Here is a 14,807-nt window from a genome sequence, read left to right as displayed (position 1 = left end):
AGCTGAGTGCCTTTGGGCTGAGGCTTACTGGCAGAGTGGCATATAATGGGCATATGCCTTTGGCATATAATGGGCAGAACTAAAAGAGCTTTGTAACATGTGCCTAAGTAGGACGGGCCATGAGACCAGCCACAAAGAGTCTGGCTTGATCAAAGAACCATATCTTAAGCATTCCTAATCCTGAATTGTAACCATAATAGACCCATAATCATGAGCAAATTGTAAAATTTGGTGTGGCACTGTAATGGATGGCTGAACCTAGCAGAGAAGTAGAGAGTACCTTGGGAGGGACCTCGGGGTCAGAATAGAGATGGTTGGAGGAGGATGGAGGCAGGTCTAATCTCTACCTCACAGGAATCAGCCTTGGGCTGATACTGATGATTCCTCTCCTTTCCGTCCTGCTGAAGTTAGAGGTACGGCACCACCCTCAACCCACTTGTCCAACCCCCTTCTCCTTTCCCACTGCGGTTGTCATGAATCCAGGTGGATGCTGAGCAGTAAGAACGCTCACTTATTCCACATGCAGAGTCAGTGGCACAGCCCCTTTGGACAGTCTGACGGTTTCTTACAAAACTAAACAGAGGCTCACCTCATGATCCAGCAGTCGCCCAAATGCACCACAACACAGTGCACACGGAAACCTGCCACGGACGTTTGTAACAGCTGTATCCATAATTGCCCCAACGGGAAGGCAACCATGATGCCCCTCACTAGATGAATGGATAAATTGCTCCAGCCAAAGGAATATCATTGAGTGATAGAAACAATGCGCTAGCTGTCAAGCTACAAAAAAAGGCCCTTTGGTGGCATCGTGGTTAAGCACTGGGCCACTAACTGAAAGGATGGCAGTTGGAACGCTCCAGCACTCCGTGGGAGAGAGAGGTCGCAGGCTCTTTCCATAACAATTACCATGGTCTTGGAAACCCTATGGGCAGTTCTGCTCTGTATGAGAGGGTTGCTATGAGTTGGAATTAACTTGACGGCATGGAAGAACCTTAAAAGCCTATAACTAAAGAAAAGGAGCCCAAGGGATGGGAGCTCACGACACACAGAATCCAGGTACAGGAGTGGGAATAGTGGTACCAGAAGAGTAGGGGGAAAAGCGGGAGAGGCAGTGAGAAAGGGAGAACCGATCGATCACAATGATCGACACATAACCATACACCCCTCTAAGGGGGAAGAACAACAGAAAACATGGGGGAAGGGAGACAGCAGTGTGAGAGATGAAAATAATAACAAGGTACAATCTATCAGGCAGTTATGAGGGTGCGGGGTGGGGGAGTGAGGGTGGGGAAGCTGATACCTAGGGCTCGATAGAAAGTACATGTCTAGAAAAGAATGAAGGCAACATATGTACAAACATGCCTGATTCGATTGATGTATGGATTGTGATAAGAGTTGTACGAGTCCCCAATAAAATGATTTAAAAAAAGGAATGGAGCCCGTCTGGGTAAAGGGTGTGATATGTTGGGCTCCTAACCCTTGGCAAGGTCAGCAATTTAAAACTGCCAACCGATCTGCAGAGAAAGACGAGGCTTTCTTCTTCCATAGAGTTACAGTCTCAAACCTCACAGGGGCAGTTCTACCCTTCCCTGTAGGGTGGCCAGGAGTCAGCATTGACTCGATGGCAGTGAGTTGAGAGTCTGAAAAAACAAACTAGGCACTGACTTATTCCAGGCTTAGGACAATGTGGAAAAGACAAAACTATAGAGTCAGATCAGTGATTTTTCAAGGACTGGTGGGATCTAGGGACCAACAGACGAAATCATGATAAATAGCAAAACATTGAGGTAGAAAATGACTTCGTTTTACTTGGATCCACCATGATCCTGAAAGCAGCAGTCAAGAAATCCACCTGCTGTAGTGCCTTGGGAATGCTCACATCTTGCATCGCAAGACCTTTTGAAAGTGTTAAGAACAAAGCTGTCATTTTGAGCTTTGTATGTTGAACCACCAGAACGACAAACTTGGAGGAAGTACAAGCATTCTGCTCCTAAGAAGCAAGGATGGCAAACCTTGGTCTCGTCTACTTTAGATATGTTATCAGTAGAGGGCCAGCCAAGCAGACGGAGACCCTTGACAGGTGGAGTGACACAGTGACTGCAAACCAGTGGGCTGAAAGAGAACAAGCAGATCGTGAGGGCGGTGCCGGAGCAGGCGGTGTTTTGTTCTGGTGTACATGGGGTCGTCATGAGTTGAAGCCAATGTGAGGGCACCTACCACCACCAACAGGGATGAACATGTGAAGGGCAGCATTCTAAGGGCCATGACCTTGCTTGGCATGGGGCATTCTGATGGTGGATACATGGCATAATTCATTTTTCCAAACTGTACAACTCAAAGAGTGAGCCCTCATGTGTCGGGGACTTTTGTTCATAATAATAGAGCCGTATTGGTTCATCAGCTGTAATAAATGTACCACACACCAAGCAACATGTTACTAGGGAGAAAACCTGTGTGCAAGGGAAGGAGCATCCCAGTAGGGAAACTCTGGATTGTGCACTATTTTACCCTCTGCCAAAAAATCTTTCAAAAGTCTTTTTACAAATATGCGAATTAGGAAGATTTTCAAACTTACAGAAAATAAGAATCAATGCCAAAACATAAATAGATAGATGAATGCCAAGGTCCCACCATCCCAATTTCATAAATGTGGTGATGCCAACATACCATGTTGCAAAACTCTCCTTGCTTCTACTCAGTAGTCATGCAGTCTCTATTTCTGTCATCACACACAGACGCACCAAAATCGCCTGCAGATAGCTGTCATAGTAAATTCCCACGGTGATTTGTTTTTTTAAGAAAATCCTGAATTCACTGATGGGGGGAGTGCGAAGTGTAGATCCAAAGCCCATTAGTAGGCCACTGGAGATCCCCTTGCAGAGGGGTCTCGGGGAGGAGATGACCCAGTCAGGGTGCGATGTAACAATGATGAGAAATACAACCTTCCTCTAGCTCCTAAAGGTTTCCTCCCCGCTCCCACTACCATGACTCGAATTCTATCTTGCAAGACTGGCTAGACCAGAGGAGGTACACTGGTACAGATAGGAACTGAAAATACAGGGAATCCAGGACGGATGAGCCCTATAGGACCAGTGGTGTGAGTGGCAAAACAGGGAGGGTAAAGGGAGAATGGGTAGGAAAGAGGGAACCAATTACATGGAACTGTGTGTGACCTCCTCCCTGGGGGACAGACAACCAAAAAGTGGATGAAGGGAGACGTCGGACAGGGCAAGATATGACAAAATACCCATTTATAAACTATCAAGGGCTCATGCGGGAGAGGGGAGTGGGGAGGGAGGGGAAAAATGAGGACCTAATGTCGGGGGTTTAAATGGAGAGAAAATGTTTTGAGAAACGATGTACAAATGCGCTTTACACAATTGATGTGTGTATGGATTGAGATAACAGTTGTATGAGCCCCTAATAAAATGTTAAAAAAGAGAAAAAAACAAAATAAATAAATAAATAATAATTTAAAAAAAAATCCTGAATTCACACCGTCTCCAGTTCATTAAAAAAAATTGTTTTTGTTGTATGTTGTCCAGCAGCTTAGGTTGATGACCCCCCACATACCACAAAAGAAACTTGAATCCAATGTCATCTTCATGATTGTTGTCAGGTTCGAGTTCATTGCAGCTGTTGGATCATTCCATCTCACTGAGTTTCCCTTATTTTCACTGACCCTCTCTACCCAACATGCTGTCCTTTTCTAGAGAATGGTCTCCTAATCGTGCGTCCAAAGTAGGCACAATCTATAGGGACAGCAAGTGAAATAAGGGTTTCTGGGGCACAGTTGGGGGGTTAAAAGGGAGATGATGTCCAAGAGCCCAGGAAGAAAAAGACTGCTTGGAAACTGATTGTGGAGACAACTGTACAATTCTGCTTGACGTGATTGAACCATGGAATGATATATGAATCAACTCCCCAATTAACAATAAATAAATAAATAAATAAAAGGAACATGTAAATTTACTAAGGAGCCCTGGTGGCACTGCAGGTTAGGCATTGGATTGCTATGCACAAGGTCAGTGATTCAAACTCACCAGCCACCCCTCGGGAATGATGAGGCTGTCTGCTCTTGTAAAGACTTCTTGTCTCAGAGACCCGTCGAAGGGTGCTGAGGTGGAACTGCCTCAGAGGCCGTGCACTATACAAGGGCTCCCTAGGGAAAACCGGACCACTAATTCAAGTACAGTACTGCCAGAATGCTAATTAGAATTAAGGTTAGCAAGACTGTCTCACATACTTCCCATGTGTGATCAGGACAGACCACTCCCTGGAAAAAGAAGACCTCAAGAAAATGGATTGACAGAGTGGCTACAGCTGTGGGCTCAAACACAACACCTTTAAGGGCGGCACAGAGCCAGGCACTATTACCTGCTGTTGTAGATGGAGTAGCTACGGGTTGAAATCAACTCAACAGCACCTGACAACAACAGCAATTCGTGTTTCACCTAATAAAACCATTATTATTATCATTTTACCAATATTATTTTTAAGTAGGTATGAAACTGCCAGTCTGAGTCAAGAAAAGGTGTCACAATTTATTTAAATAGAGATTAGCTTCTCTCAAATATCACAGAGCCAAAGCTCTCCTCTTCATCCCATCCCCCACTTCCTCCCTCGGAAGCAACTGCTATCCTATATTGCCATGTATCATTCCCCAGCAGCTTTCTGTACTTTTTCCACATACGTATATTTCCATAAGTATTATGTGGGATTGTTTAATGATTTATAACATATATCATACAGCACATAATCATTTCTAATAATTTCCATTTAACATTTTGTTTAAGGGCTCACCTCTTCCTTGGAGACTAGAACCAGAGAGCCCATTTAACATTTTTATGCTCTCTAAATTCACTTTAAAGTAAAACACTTAAAATTACTATTATTTTAAATGTTTTGAGAATGATGAGGGCAATGAATGTACAAATGTGCTTTACACAAGTGATGTATATATGGATTGTGATAAGAGTTGTACGAGCCCCTAATAAAACGATTGAAAAAAGAAAAAAAAAAGAATTATGATGGTGCGCGGTCTGGGCGGGGCTGGACGGTGGGCGTGGTCTGGGCGGGGCCGCGTGAGCGTGGGCGGGGCCGCGTGAGCGTGGGGCGGGTCCTGGGAGATCCCGAGCTCGGGGTGGGCGCGCCGGGTCCGCCCGGAAGCTGCTGTCATGGTGGCCCCCGTGGTGTACCTCGTGGCGGCCGCCCTGCTGGCCGGCCTTATCCTCTTCTTGACTCGCAGCCGACGCCGCGCGGCAGCAGGTAGGCGATGTGGCCGCGCCAGAGTCGGTGGGACCGGGTTCTCCGGCCTCTCAACCTTTCTAGGCCGTAGCGCCGCGGCCCTGACGCATGCGCGAACTGGGGCTGACGCGGTTCTCCGTGCCGACTGGAGACTCGTCGTACGCTTGCGTGTGCTTGCAGAATCCAACCTGTGCACGGGGACGGAAGTACCCCTACACCTTTTTTCCCACCCAAAACCTGAGCCTCGCCCCAGCTCCTCCTCTCTGCCGTGCGCGCAGATCTCCATACCTGGAGGAGCCAGGTCCCAGCAGACACCCCCTCCCGTCCCTCATTCCTTTGGGCTACTCCCTTCTGTGCCCCTTCCTCCCAGACCAGCTCCAGAGCAGGTGCCAGAGATGAGGCACCTGAGTGTTTTCTGCCCACTCATAGCCCTGGTGGCATAGTGGTTATGCGGTCGGCTACTGACTGCAGGGTCAGCAGTTGGAAACCACCAGACTCTCCGTGGAAGAAAGGGCTATCTCCTCCCACAAAGACCTGGAAACTCAGATGGTCAATTCTACCCTGCCCTGTAGGATTGCTATGAGTCGCAGTCAGACTTGATGGCAGTGTGGTTTTTGGTTTTTTGGTTTTCATAAGCTGGTGGGAACGCCAGGTGGCTCTACAAACTCCCGAAGTCCCCCATTCTCCCCCTCCCCCCAGCGCAAGGGAAGTACCCATGCTGCCTTGGCTGCCTCTACACCCCGCCATTTAAAACACCTTGACCAGAAGCTGTGTCATTGTCCAGGATGCAGACAGATACACCTGTCATCCCCCTCCCTCCAATTTCCTGTCAAAAAATATAAATTTGTGTTGTCTGCCTCCCTCTATGGGACCGTAGGCTGTTTGAGAGCACCTGTGGGCCTCCAGGACAGGGGATCAAGGCCCTCCGGTAAAGTAGACAGCCCACACAGCCTCCTGGGAGGGAGGTACAGGCCCTGCCAACAAAGCAACACCCCGGGTACCCTGCAAGATCCCAAAAATAAACCCACTGCATGGAGTCCATTCTGACTCCCAGCGACTCTACAGGACAGGGTAGGGTCCCTGTCCCTGTCACTTTCCAAGACTGTAACTCTATGGGAGTAGTAAGCCCATCCATTTCCTGCCAGGCAAGATAGCCGTGCTTTAATGCCGTGGGCATTGGGGTGAAGGCTGCAGAGGCCAGGGTGGCTTTCTGTGGAAACTGGGGCCTCAGCCCCATTTCACACAGCAGGAAAACTATGGCTAGACGAGCCGGAAAGGCAGAGCCATGAGGGGTGAGACGATGTCTGCACAGATAGAAGGGGAGGGATGATCTTGCTGCACAGAAACAAGGGATACACTTAGGACGTCAAGGCCTCCATGGTCAGATTGGAAATTTGGGGCTCTCTTCTGTGGGCCCCAGGAGCCCAAGAGGAGGTTCAGCAAAAGAAGGTGAGCCCTCTAGGATGCTGCCCCTCCTGTCATCAGGTGGGCCGGGTATCTTGGCAGCATCGTGGTTCTTCTTTTCCCTGCAGCCAGCGGAGAACCACAGCATCATGAAGAAGAGCCAGTTGGAACACGCCGGGAGGTCCAGCCTGGGCATCAGGAGTCTGAGGGCAGGCCCAGGCGCCGGAGGGACCTGGGCAGCCGCCTGCTGGCCCAGCGTCGAGCCCATCGGATGGCCCAGGCAGAGGTGGATGAGGACGAAGAGGAGGTAGTCCCAGGTAAGGGCCCAGCCTGGCAAGCAAGGGAGCTGGAACAGGCGGAGGGGCATACCCAGACATGGGTGAGGAGTAGACTGGGAAGTCACAGTGTGGGGCCCTGAGGCTGGTTTGAAAGAATGCTCCCTTGCCAAGTACTTGGTGGCTGGCTTACACCTGAGAAGGGAACACTCGGGCACTAGGAGCTTTTGCCCAGTCCCCTTGGGGATGAGCCCCTCGCGTTCAGAAAGAGGCCCTCTGTTAAGCTGCTCTGGTCATCTGGTCTTTATAAATCGACTGGTCCATTTTGTTGCCCTGGGCCTTCTGGCAGCTAGCAATAGCCCTAGCCAGTAGCTGGGCCCGGGACCTTCAGTGACTCCTGACTGTAGAAAAGAGGATTCAGATTTGGCTGCAGTAGATTTCCCAGGGGTCCCCCCTCCCTGTGGGGGTAGGCTTAGAGACAGACACCGGAGACCTCTGCAAGCCCAAATGGCCCTGCCAGTGATCCTGAAAGTCGAACCCCACATCTCCCTCTTTATGGCTATGCAGCATCAAAAACTCTCATCTGTCTCCTTGCTGCTGGCTGGGTCATACACACACACATGCCACGGCCCAACCCAGGGTAAATTTCTGCATTCATGACACATGCCTCTAGAGGGCAGATCGGGGCTTGTGATAGTCACAAGTGGGTGAAGGCAGTTCCTATCAGAGGAAAGGGATCCCAGTGAGGAAAGAGACACTGGTCCCCTATGAGCAGGGCCTGAAGTGCCTTTTCTGGCCACATCCAGCCCAGGAGGAAGAGGGCATTGAGAAGCCAGTGGACACTCACCTGTCAGGAAAAATTGGTGCCAAGAAACTACGGAAGCTGGAGGAGAAACAGGCTCGAAAAGCCCAGCGGGAGGCAAGTAGGATGGGGGGAGATGCAGCTCTGGGTCTGGGGAAGCCCCTGCCCACCTGTTCCCTGAGGTGGGACTTGCCCTTGGGGTCTTTACACACCCAAGGGGCCACACGTCCCCAGCTTGCCTGCCTCTGCCTCTGGCCTCTGCGAGGTGGGCCACGTGGGGTCATGGATGTGTCCCCTCTTCGAAGGGGGGCTTCCCTTTCTCGGTGGTGCCAATGGCTAACTAAAATATTGGGAGTTTTAGTCGGCCCTGCGGCACCTTGGAAGAAAGGCCTGGTGATCTACCTCTGAAACGCAGCCATTAAAATCCGAGGGATCCCAGTCTACTCGGGCATACCCCGCACGGCCAGGGATCAGTCGAACTCTGGGTGGGTGTTTTCTCCCTCCAGGCAGCGGAGGCTGAGCGCGAGGAGCGGAAGCGCCAGGAGTCCCAGCGTGAGGCCGAGTGGAAGAAGGAGGAGGAGCGGAAGCGCCTGGAGGAGGAGCAGCAGGTGAGGCAGACCCCCGACTGATCTGTTCCCCATCCGGGCAGCCCCACTTCTCATGCAGCTCCCCAGCACCTCCAGCCTAAAGGTGGGCCACCATCCTGGGTTATCCGCTCCTGGTGTAAAGCTAGCTGTCTCAGGTCCAGACCCAGGAGGGTGGGCCAAGGTGTCTGGGGAGTGGGCCCCCGGTCTGTGTCAGGCACATGTAATCTGAAATCCTTGTGAGATGCCCAGGTGCCGCATGGACCGTTGTGTGTCTAGGACCGGGGTGGGCAGTGCAAGGGGGGCAGATCTGCCCCCCCCCCCCAGCATGGCAGTTGATCTCATGGAGGACCTGGGCCAGCTGTCCAGGAGGAGAGGAGGGCAGGGCCAAGTGATGAAGAAAGTGGGGAAGAATGGCTCAGGAAGCAGGAGGAAACCCAGGAGAGGCTGGGAGCCAAGGGAGGGATGTGGGACGGTTGCTCTGCCCAACCCCACCTAGAGGCCAGGGCCAGGAGGCCTGCAGGGTGTCCCTGGGATCAGAAGGAGGACAGTGGTGAGGCCATCCCAGGCCTTGTTCCGGAGGAGGAGGAGGGGACATCCGATCAGAGTGGGCTAGAAGGGTGTGGCATTAAGTGGGTCGTTTTGTTGTTTGGGTTGTTGCATTTTTACCTTTCAGCCACTGACTCACACTCTGTGCGAGTCTCTGGAGAAGCGTAAGAACAAAGGAGGAAGCCAGAAGTTTCCCAGGCCATGTCCAGTTGGTCAGGTCGCAAGGAGATCTTTCAGCTGGGCACAGTAGAGAATTTGATCTGATGGGATCAGACCACGCGTGGCTCTTCTCCAGGTTCTCCTGTTGGAGTTGGACCTGATTTTGGTACTGGTTTCTGTCAGATCCATTGCAGGAAATGGAATGATCCTGCTTTTGAGTCTTGGCCTGATCTCCCTAAGTCTTATGGGAAGGTATCCAGAGTGTGGAAGGCGGCTGTACCCACCAGGATGGTGGAGAGAGGGAACGGGCTTGTGGCTTATGGCATGGTTTCCAAGAGACTTTTACTGACTAGAGCTGAGCCAGGAGTCCAGGGGATCGGAACAGAGCAGCATTTGCCTGGGATGTGACCCTGCTGAGGAGAAGGAGGGCTGCTACCAGCTGATCAGCTTCAGGGAGGTAGGAAGGAGGGAAGCGGGGCCAGGGTCTTGAAGACACTGTCGGAGAAAGGCCTTTGTATCTTCTGGTACCCTGAGGGGCCAAGAGCAGGGATGGGGAGGCCCCTCCCCCAGTCGCTGACTTGCAGGGCCTCTGTTTCCCAGGAGGAGGAGGAGAGGAAGGCTCGGGAGGAGCAGGCCCAGCGGGAGCACGAGGAGTACCTGAAGCTGAAGGAGGCCTTCGTGGTGGAGGAGGAGGGCGTGGGCGAGAGCATGACCGAAGAAGAGGTAAGGTCCCCACCCCCGGGGACTCTCCCCTGTGCTCACCAGGGGGTCAGACGAAGGCTGACCACCCTGCTCAAGCATCGAAGGCATCACTACCAGCAGGCCCTATGGCCCAGAGGCCGTGTAGAGCCTGGAGCTCTGAACCCCACACCAGGCAGGCCCTGCTGCCAATGCAGACAGGCCATAGCAGCCCCCCAGGGGGCGAGGCAGGTGGGTAGGTAGTGGCCACAGCAGGGTGGGAAGGCCCCGAGCTTCCAACCCCCTGCAAAGCAAGCCCTCACTGTGATCTTTCTGTTCCTCTAGTCGCACAGCTTCCTGGCGGAGTTCATCAGTTACATCAAGGTGAGAACCCGGGCCCTCGTGCAGAGGGGGAGGTGCTTCACTGGGCCCCCTGCAGGAGTGGTCTGAGCGGCCAGGCTCCTGGCCAGGAGAGGACCTTCTTTCCTCCCCGACCCCGAAGGTGCAAAAGGACCTGGCCTGTGTGGGTGGCCAAGCCTTTGCTGGCCCTCCCACCGCACACAGTCGAAGACGCCCTGCTCTTTAGAAACCCCTGCTCCGCTCAGTGACTCACTGTGCTTTTGAGCTCTTTCACGTGTGTCTCCTGTCAGTTCTGTCAGCCTGCAGCTCCCCAAGTCGAAACCAGTGTCCCCGCCATGTGGCCCTGACCAACCAGGGAGCTGGGGTCTTGCCGGGGAAACAGGATGGTGTTTCCCGTGGGATCTGGGGTGGGGTGGCAGATGTGTCCCCTCCTGCCCACAGCCTCAGTGCAGGCGGCCACGGAGTGATGCGGCTCCAGGTTGCATAAGCAGCATGTCCCGCCTGGCTGCTAAGCAACTTCTTTTCTCCCACCAAGGATGCTATGCGCCCGCCCCGCCTAGGGGAGAGGTTTTCAAGTGCAGCTCAGAGGTGCAGAGGCGGCTGAGGGAAGGAGTGCAGAGGGAACGGGGGCGAGGGTGGGGGTGGTGCTACATTGGGGTGCCGAGGAGCCCAGGCTTGCATAACTCTGCTCCCACCCCCAATGCCCAAAACAGAGTTTAGCCACCTCCCAGGAGTACCTGGGGTTTCTGAGAACACCGGCAGCTTCCAGGGGGTCCTGTTGCTCTGTCTTTCCTCTGATGGAGCCTATCCCTCCTCCCCCACCTCCATCCTGCTTCCACATAGGCAGTTGGGGGCTGTAGCTCTTGGCAGGGTATCAGTCATGAAATTCCTGCTGCTTCCTAGAACTCTCAGTCCCCACCGACCCAGCGGGCAGCAGCGTACTTCTGACATCCGGCCTTCCTTTGGGAAGCTCCTTCAGGACGCCTTCCCAGGCGGGTTTAGAGGTGGTCGGTGATAGTGTCCTCCCTCCTGCAAGCTCAGTTTCACTCGGGGAAAGCCCCGGAAGCCACCCTTTGCTGGGCTTCTCCAGACCCCTGGAGCTAGAGATGTGTGCTCAGCCCTGCTGGCGGCTTCTCCTGGGGCGGCCCCTCCCCGCTACCCGGGCTCCGAGCAGGGTGGCGTCAGGCGTCGTGAGGGAGGGTCCACTCTCCTTTCTGACTTTGGCAGGGTTGGATTGTTTTCACGCAGCTGGCCTCAGCACCACGTTGGCCATGTCGTCAAGGTCCCCCTGGGTACGCCCTGTCCCTGCTCCAGGCTGTCACTGAGAGCCAGTGCCCGCTCCCTGCCTTGTTGGGAGAGTCCCGCTGGCCAGCTCCTCTTGTGCTCACCCAGCCCCTGGCCCAAACCACCACCCGCTCACCTCCCTGCCCGCACAGACTGATGGCATCTCTCTCAGCCAGCACATGCCATCTGCAGCCGGGGAGGTGTCGCCATCCACTCCTCCCCCAGCGTATTTGTTCTCGAGGAGGGTACATGCAAGTACAGAAGCCCTCCTCGTCTCAGGTCACGTGCTGCCTGGGGAGCCAGCAGTGGGCCCTCGGCTGTTCCCGGCGGGCGGGTGAGCGTGTGAGGGAAGCACCCGGATTGTGGCTGCACGTGTCATTGTTCTAAGGGGAGGGGGGCGGGACTGGGGCCTCAGACAGTGTGAAAAGAACCGGAGGGAGCAGCGTGGGTGTGTCAAGGTTGTCGCAAACGTCAGGCCCCGTTGGGGACGAGCAAAGGCACGGCAGGAGTCGGCCCCACCGCCTCTCCCCATAAGCCCTGGCTTCCTCAGGTGCAGGCTCTCCTGTCCCAGCCGCCAGGCTCCGCACAGAAGCCATGTGATGTTCACCGTGCCCCACCCTCCCCCAACACACACCTCTTCAGGGCTTGTCCTGCCAGATCCTCAGGAAGCACAAGTCCACGCTGACAGCTTTTTAAAATAACTTGGGATGTCACCTCCTCCCCATTATCCCGACACCGCTTCCTCTTGCAGTGAGTCCACAGTGTGAGAGGGAGGGCTGGGTACCAAGGCGAGGGGGCAGCTGTGCCTTGCTTGCCGGCCCAGCTGGTGGTTTGGGGTAGATCCCACCTGCAAACAAGGCAGTGAGAACGTCTGAGTGTGTGTTGAGCCTGGGCAAGGGGAGGAGGCCCTCCCCCCGAGGATGAACGCAGTGCCTCCAGCCCCCAGACCTGGGGGGCCTGATCATGTCCGGGATTGGCCCATGCTCACCTCTCTGCCTTGCCCTCCCTTGTAGCAGTCCAAGGTGGTGCTCTTGGAAGACTTGGCGTCCCACGTGGGCCTGCGGACTCAGGTATGCCCTGGCAGGTGGTCTGCACTGTGGACGTAGCCACGGGGTCTGTGTGACTGGCAGAGGGAGCAGGTCCTGAAAGTGGGGGCAAGGGGCATCTTCGCTGACCTCTCCACCCTGCCGCCAACCAAGAATGAGTAGTGTCGGGATGGGGGCCTTGCTGCTAAACGGAAGAACAGACTGGGAAGAGAACAGGCCAGATTCCTTCATATTCTGCCAGCCCCATAACCAAAGCAACCCAGATCCAGTTACCTTGACAACCTCCATGTAAGCAAATTGAACCAGCCTTCCTGGCCAGGTACCCCGCTCCCCTCTTGGCTGGAAGAGGGCCTTTTGGGGAGGGTTGTACGGGACCACAAGGCCAGACCTGCCCTTCCCAGGACTCCTCCAAGGGAGAAGCAGAGTCGTAGTGGGCCACGGCCAGGTGAAGGAGAGGAGGCCGGCCAGCCACTGTGGGCGGAGGGTTGCCAGTGTAAGGTTGGTGGTTCAGACCCACTGGCCTCAGGAGAAGGATTGAGGCTGGCTGCTCCTTAAAGATTTAGGGTTGGAAACTCTATAGGGTCCCTATGAATCAGAACTGACTTGATGGCCAGTGGGTTCAATTTGGGGGGTTTTTTGTTTGTGTTTTTCTGGGGGCAGTGGCCCCCATCTGCTCTGAAATCCCTTCTCTCCACAGGACACCATCAACCGCCTCCAGGATCTGCTGGCAGAGGGCACCCTGACAGGTGAGAGGTGGGGCTCTGCCACACCAGGGAGTGCAGGCGCTGCAGAGGCTTGTTGCGCAGGCACCCCTGATACTGATGGGCAGGGGTGGGTGGGGTGTGAGGGAGAGGCACTGAGCAGTGGGCCACAGTCAATAAGGAGGGCAGGCAAAGAGGCCAAGACTGGGTGCAGGCAGGGCAAGAACCTAGAGGACGCCGAGCCAGTGGTGAGGGGCAGGTGGGGGTTCTTGGGACAGGCAGGGAGGGCCCAGGAGGGCTCCGTAGCACATCCTGCAAACCGGGTGTCCCCACAGGTGTGATTGACGACCGGGGCAAATTCATCTACATCACCCCGGAGGAACTGGCGGCTGTGGCCAACTTCATCCGACAGCGGGGCCGCGTCTCCATCACTGAGCTTGCCCAGGCCAGCAACTCCCTCATCGCCTGGGGCCAGGAGCCCCCCATCCAGACCCCAGCCTGACCTGAGCCTCCTTTCCTCTGGGACCCTGAGCTGACTTGGTCTGCCTGGCAAAACACCCTCCTGTTCCTCACCATCCTCGACAGTGACAGATTAAAGAGCCAGAAGTTCATCTGAACTTGGTGTGACTTGGTGTGTGACAGGGACCGGGAGTAGGGTCTTTGGTGTGCAGATAATCATCAGATCCAAGCAGAGGGGCAGGTCTCTTGGAGGCAGGTGGGGAGTCCTATCTTTATCGCATATTTGTTTGTTCTTTAAAAAAGTTTTGGGCATGCACTGTGTTTCTTTGTGCAGGCAAGGCCAGCCCCCAAGGCCTAGACAAATATTTCTCTCCCTATCCCAGCCCCAGAGCAAAGTAGGGAAATCTCTTGGCCCATGTCCCTAGTGGAAGAAAAGGGTCACATTTTAGTTACAGATTCTAAATTCTAGAACCCTAAGTAGGGCCAAGAATCATCCCTGAGAGGAGCTCTTGACCGGTGCCAAGGGCACCACCTGAGCATGCAGCAGCCTGTAAGGGAAGCCGAGGCTGGGGAGGAGGGGCTGGGCCAGCTGCTGGCGGGACAGGGGAGGGCCTGCCATGGAAGGACATTGCTCATACAGCAAATCACATGAATTCCACTCTCCCCCTCGGCCAAAAAAATTGAAGTGGTGTGGGTGGTCCCATGCACTGCTGGATGTAAGGACCATATGCTGGGGCGTGGGTGCTAACTAGAGATGCGCGGCTCTTAGGGGTCAGTCACTCTTGTGCTGGTGGGCTGTTCATGGCATGAGCACCCTGCCGTGCTGAGGGTGAGGCCTGGGTTGAAAGCGTGTATTTTTCTATGTATGGCAGCCCCCGAATACAACACCCCCCACTTCCTCTGGTGCTTAGTGGTGGAGGAGGTAGCTTTCAGTTCCAGCCCAGAAGGAAACCGTCTGTGGAGTAACGTGATGTGGAGACAGCGCCAGGCTCCAGGATGACGCCTTCCCAAGGGCTTGTCAAGGGCGATGTTGACTCACTGCTGCCGTAGAACCTACGTCCCAAGGACCGTGAGGTTTGCTATTTCTGTTGGTCCTAGACCCGTGGCATCACTTGGAGCTGTGAAGGGTGACACGCATGGTCTGGAAGGCCACCTGGGAGGAGGCCTGGACTTGGATACCCACAGTGTGAGGTAGACATGGACATCCTGAGGGAAAGAAGGGGCGGCTGCACCCCAGAGCCATGCAGTCAGAGTCC

General features: G+C 54.3%; 1 protein-coding gene across 1 annotated transcript; it reads left to right on the top strand.

Annotated features, from left to right (window-relative positions):
* Positions 1 to 5,137: 5,137 nt before the first annotated feature.
* DDRGK1 (DDRGK domain containing 1) lies at positions 5,138 to 13,709 on the top strand. The gene is made up of 9 exons (XM_045295470.1): positions 5,138 to 5,271; positions 6,783 to 6,971; positions 7,736 to 7,848; positions 8,238 to 8,339; positions 9,624 to 9,746; positions 10,047 to 10,085; positions 12,359 to 12,415; positions 13,089 to 13,137; positions 13,428 to 13,709. The coding sequence occupies exons 1-9, from the start codon at positions 5,181 to 5,183 to the stop codon at positions 13,592 to 13,594; spliced, it is 930 nt and encodes a 309-aa protein (XP_045151405.1). The 5' UTR covers positions 5,138 to 5,180; the 3' UTR covers positions 13,595 to 13,709.
* The last annotated feature ends 1,098 nt before the right edge of the window (positions 13,710 to 14,807 follow it).

This window comes from Echinops telfairi, unplaced genomic scaffold (genome assembly GCF_000313985.2).
Source record: "Echinops telfairi isolate 266 unplaced genomic scaffold, ASM31398v2 ScPeMD7_5592;HRSCAF=6446, whole genome shotgun sequence".
In the NCBI taxonomy this organism is placed as follows: domain Eukaryota; kingdom Metazoa; phylum Chordata; class Mammalia; order Afrosoricida; family Tenrecidae; genus Echinops; species Echinops telfairi.
This window is presented reverse-complemented; position numbering and strand designations above follow the sequence as displayed.

Coding starts and splice junctions, on each gene's coding strand:
- DDRGK1 (XM_045295470.1), top strand. CDS start 5,181: ATGGTGGCCCCCGTGGTGTACCTCGTGGCGGCCGCCCTGCTGGCCGGC. Junction 6,972..7,735: donor CGAAGAGGAGGTAGTCCCAG/GTAAGGGCCCAG, acceptor GGCCACATCCAG/CCCAGGAGGAAGAGGGCATT. Junction 8,340..9,623: donor GCCTGGAGGAGGAGCAGCAG/GTGAGGCAGACC, acceptor TCTGTTTCCCAG/GAGGAGGAGGAGAGGAAGGC.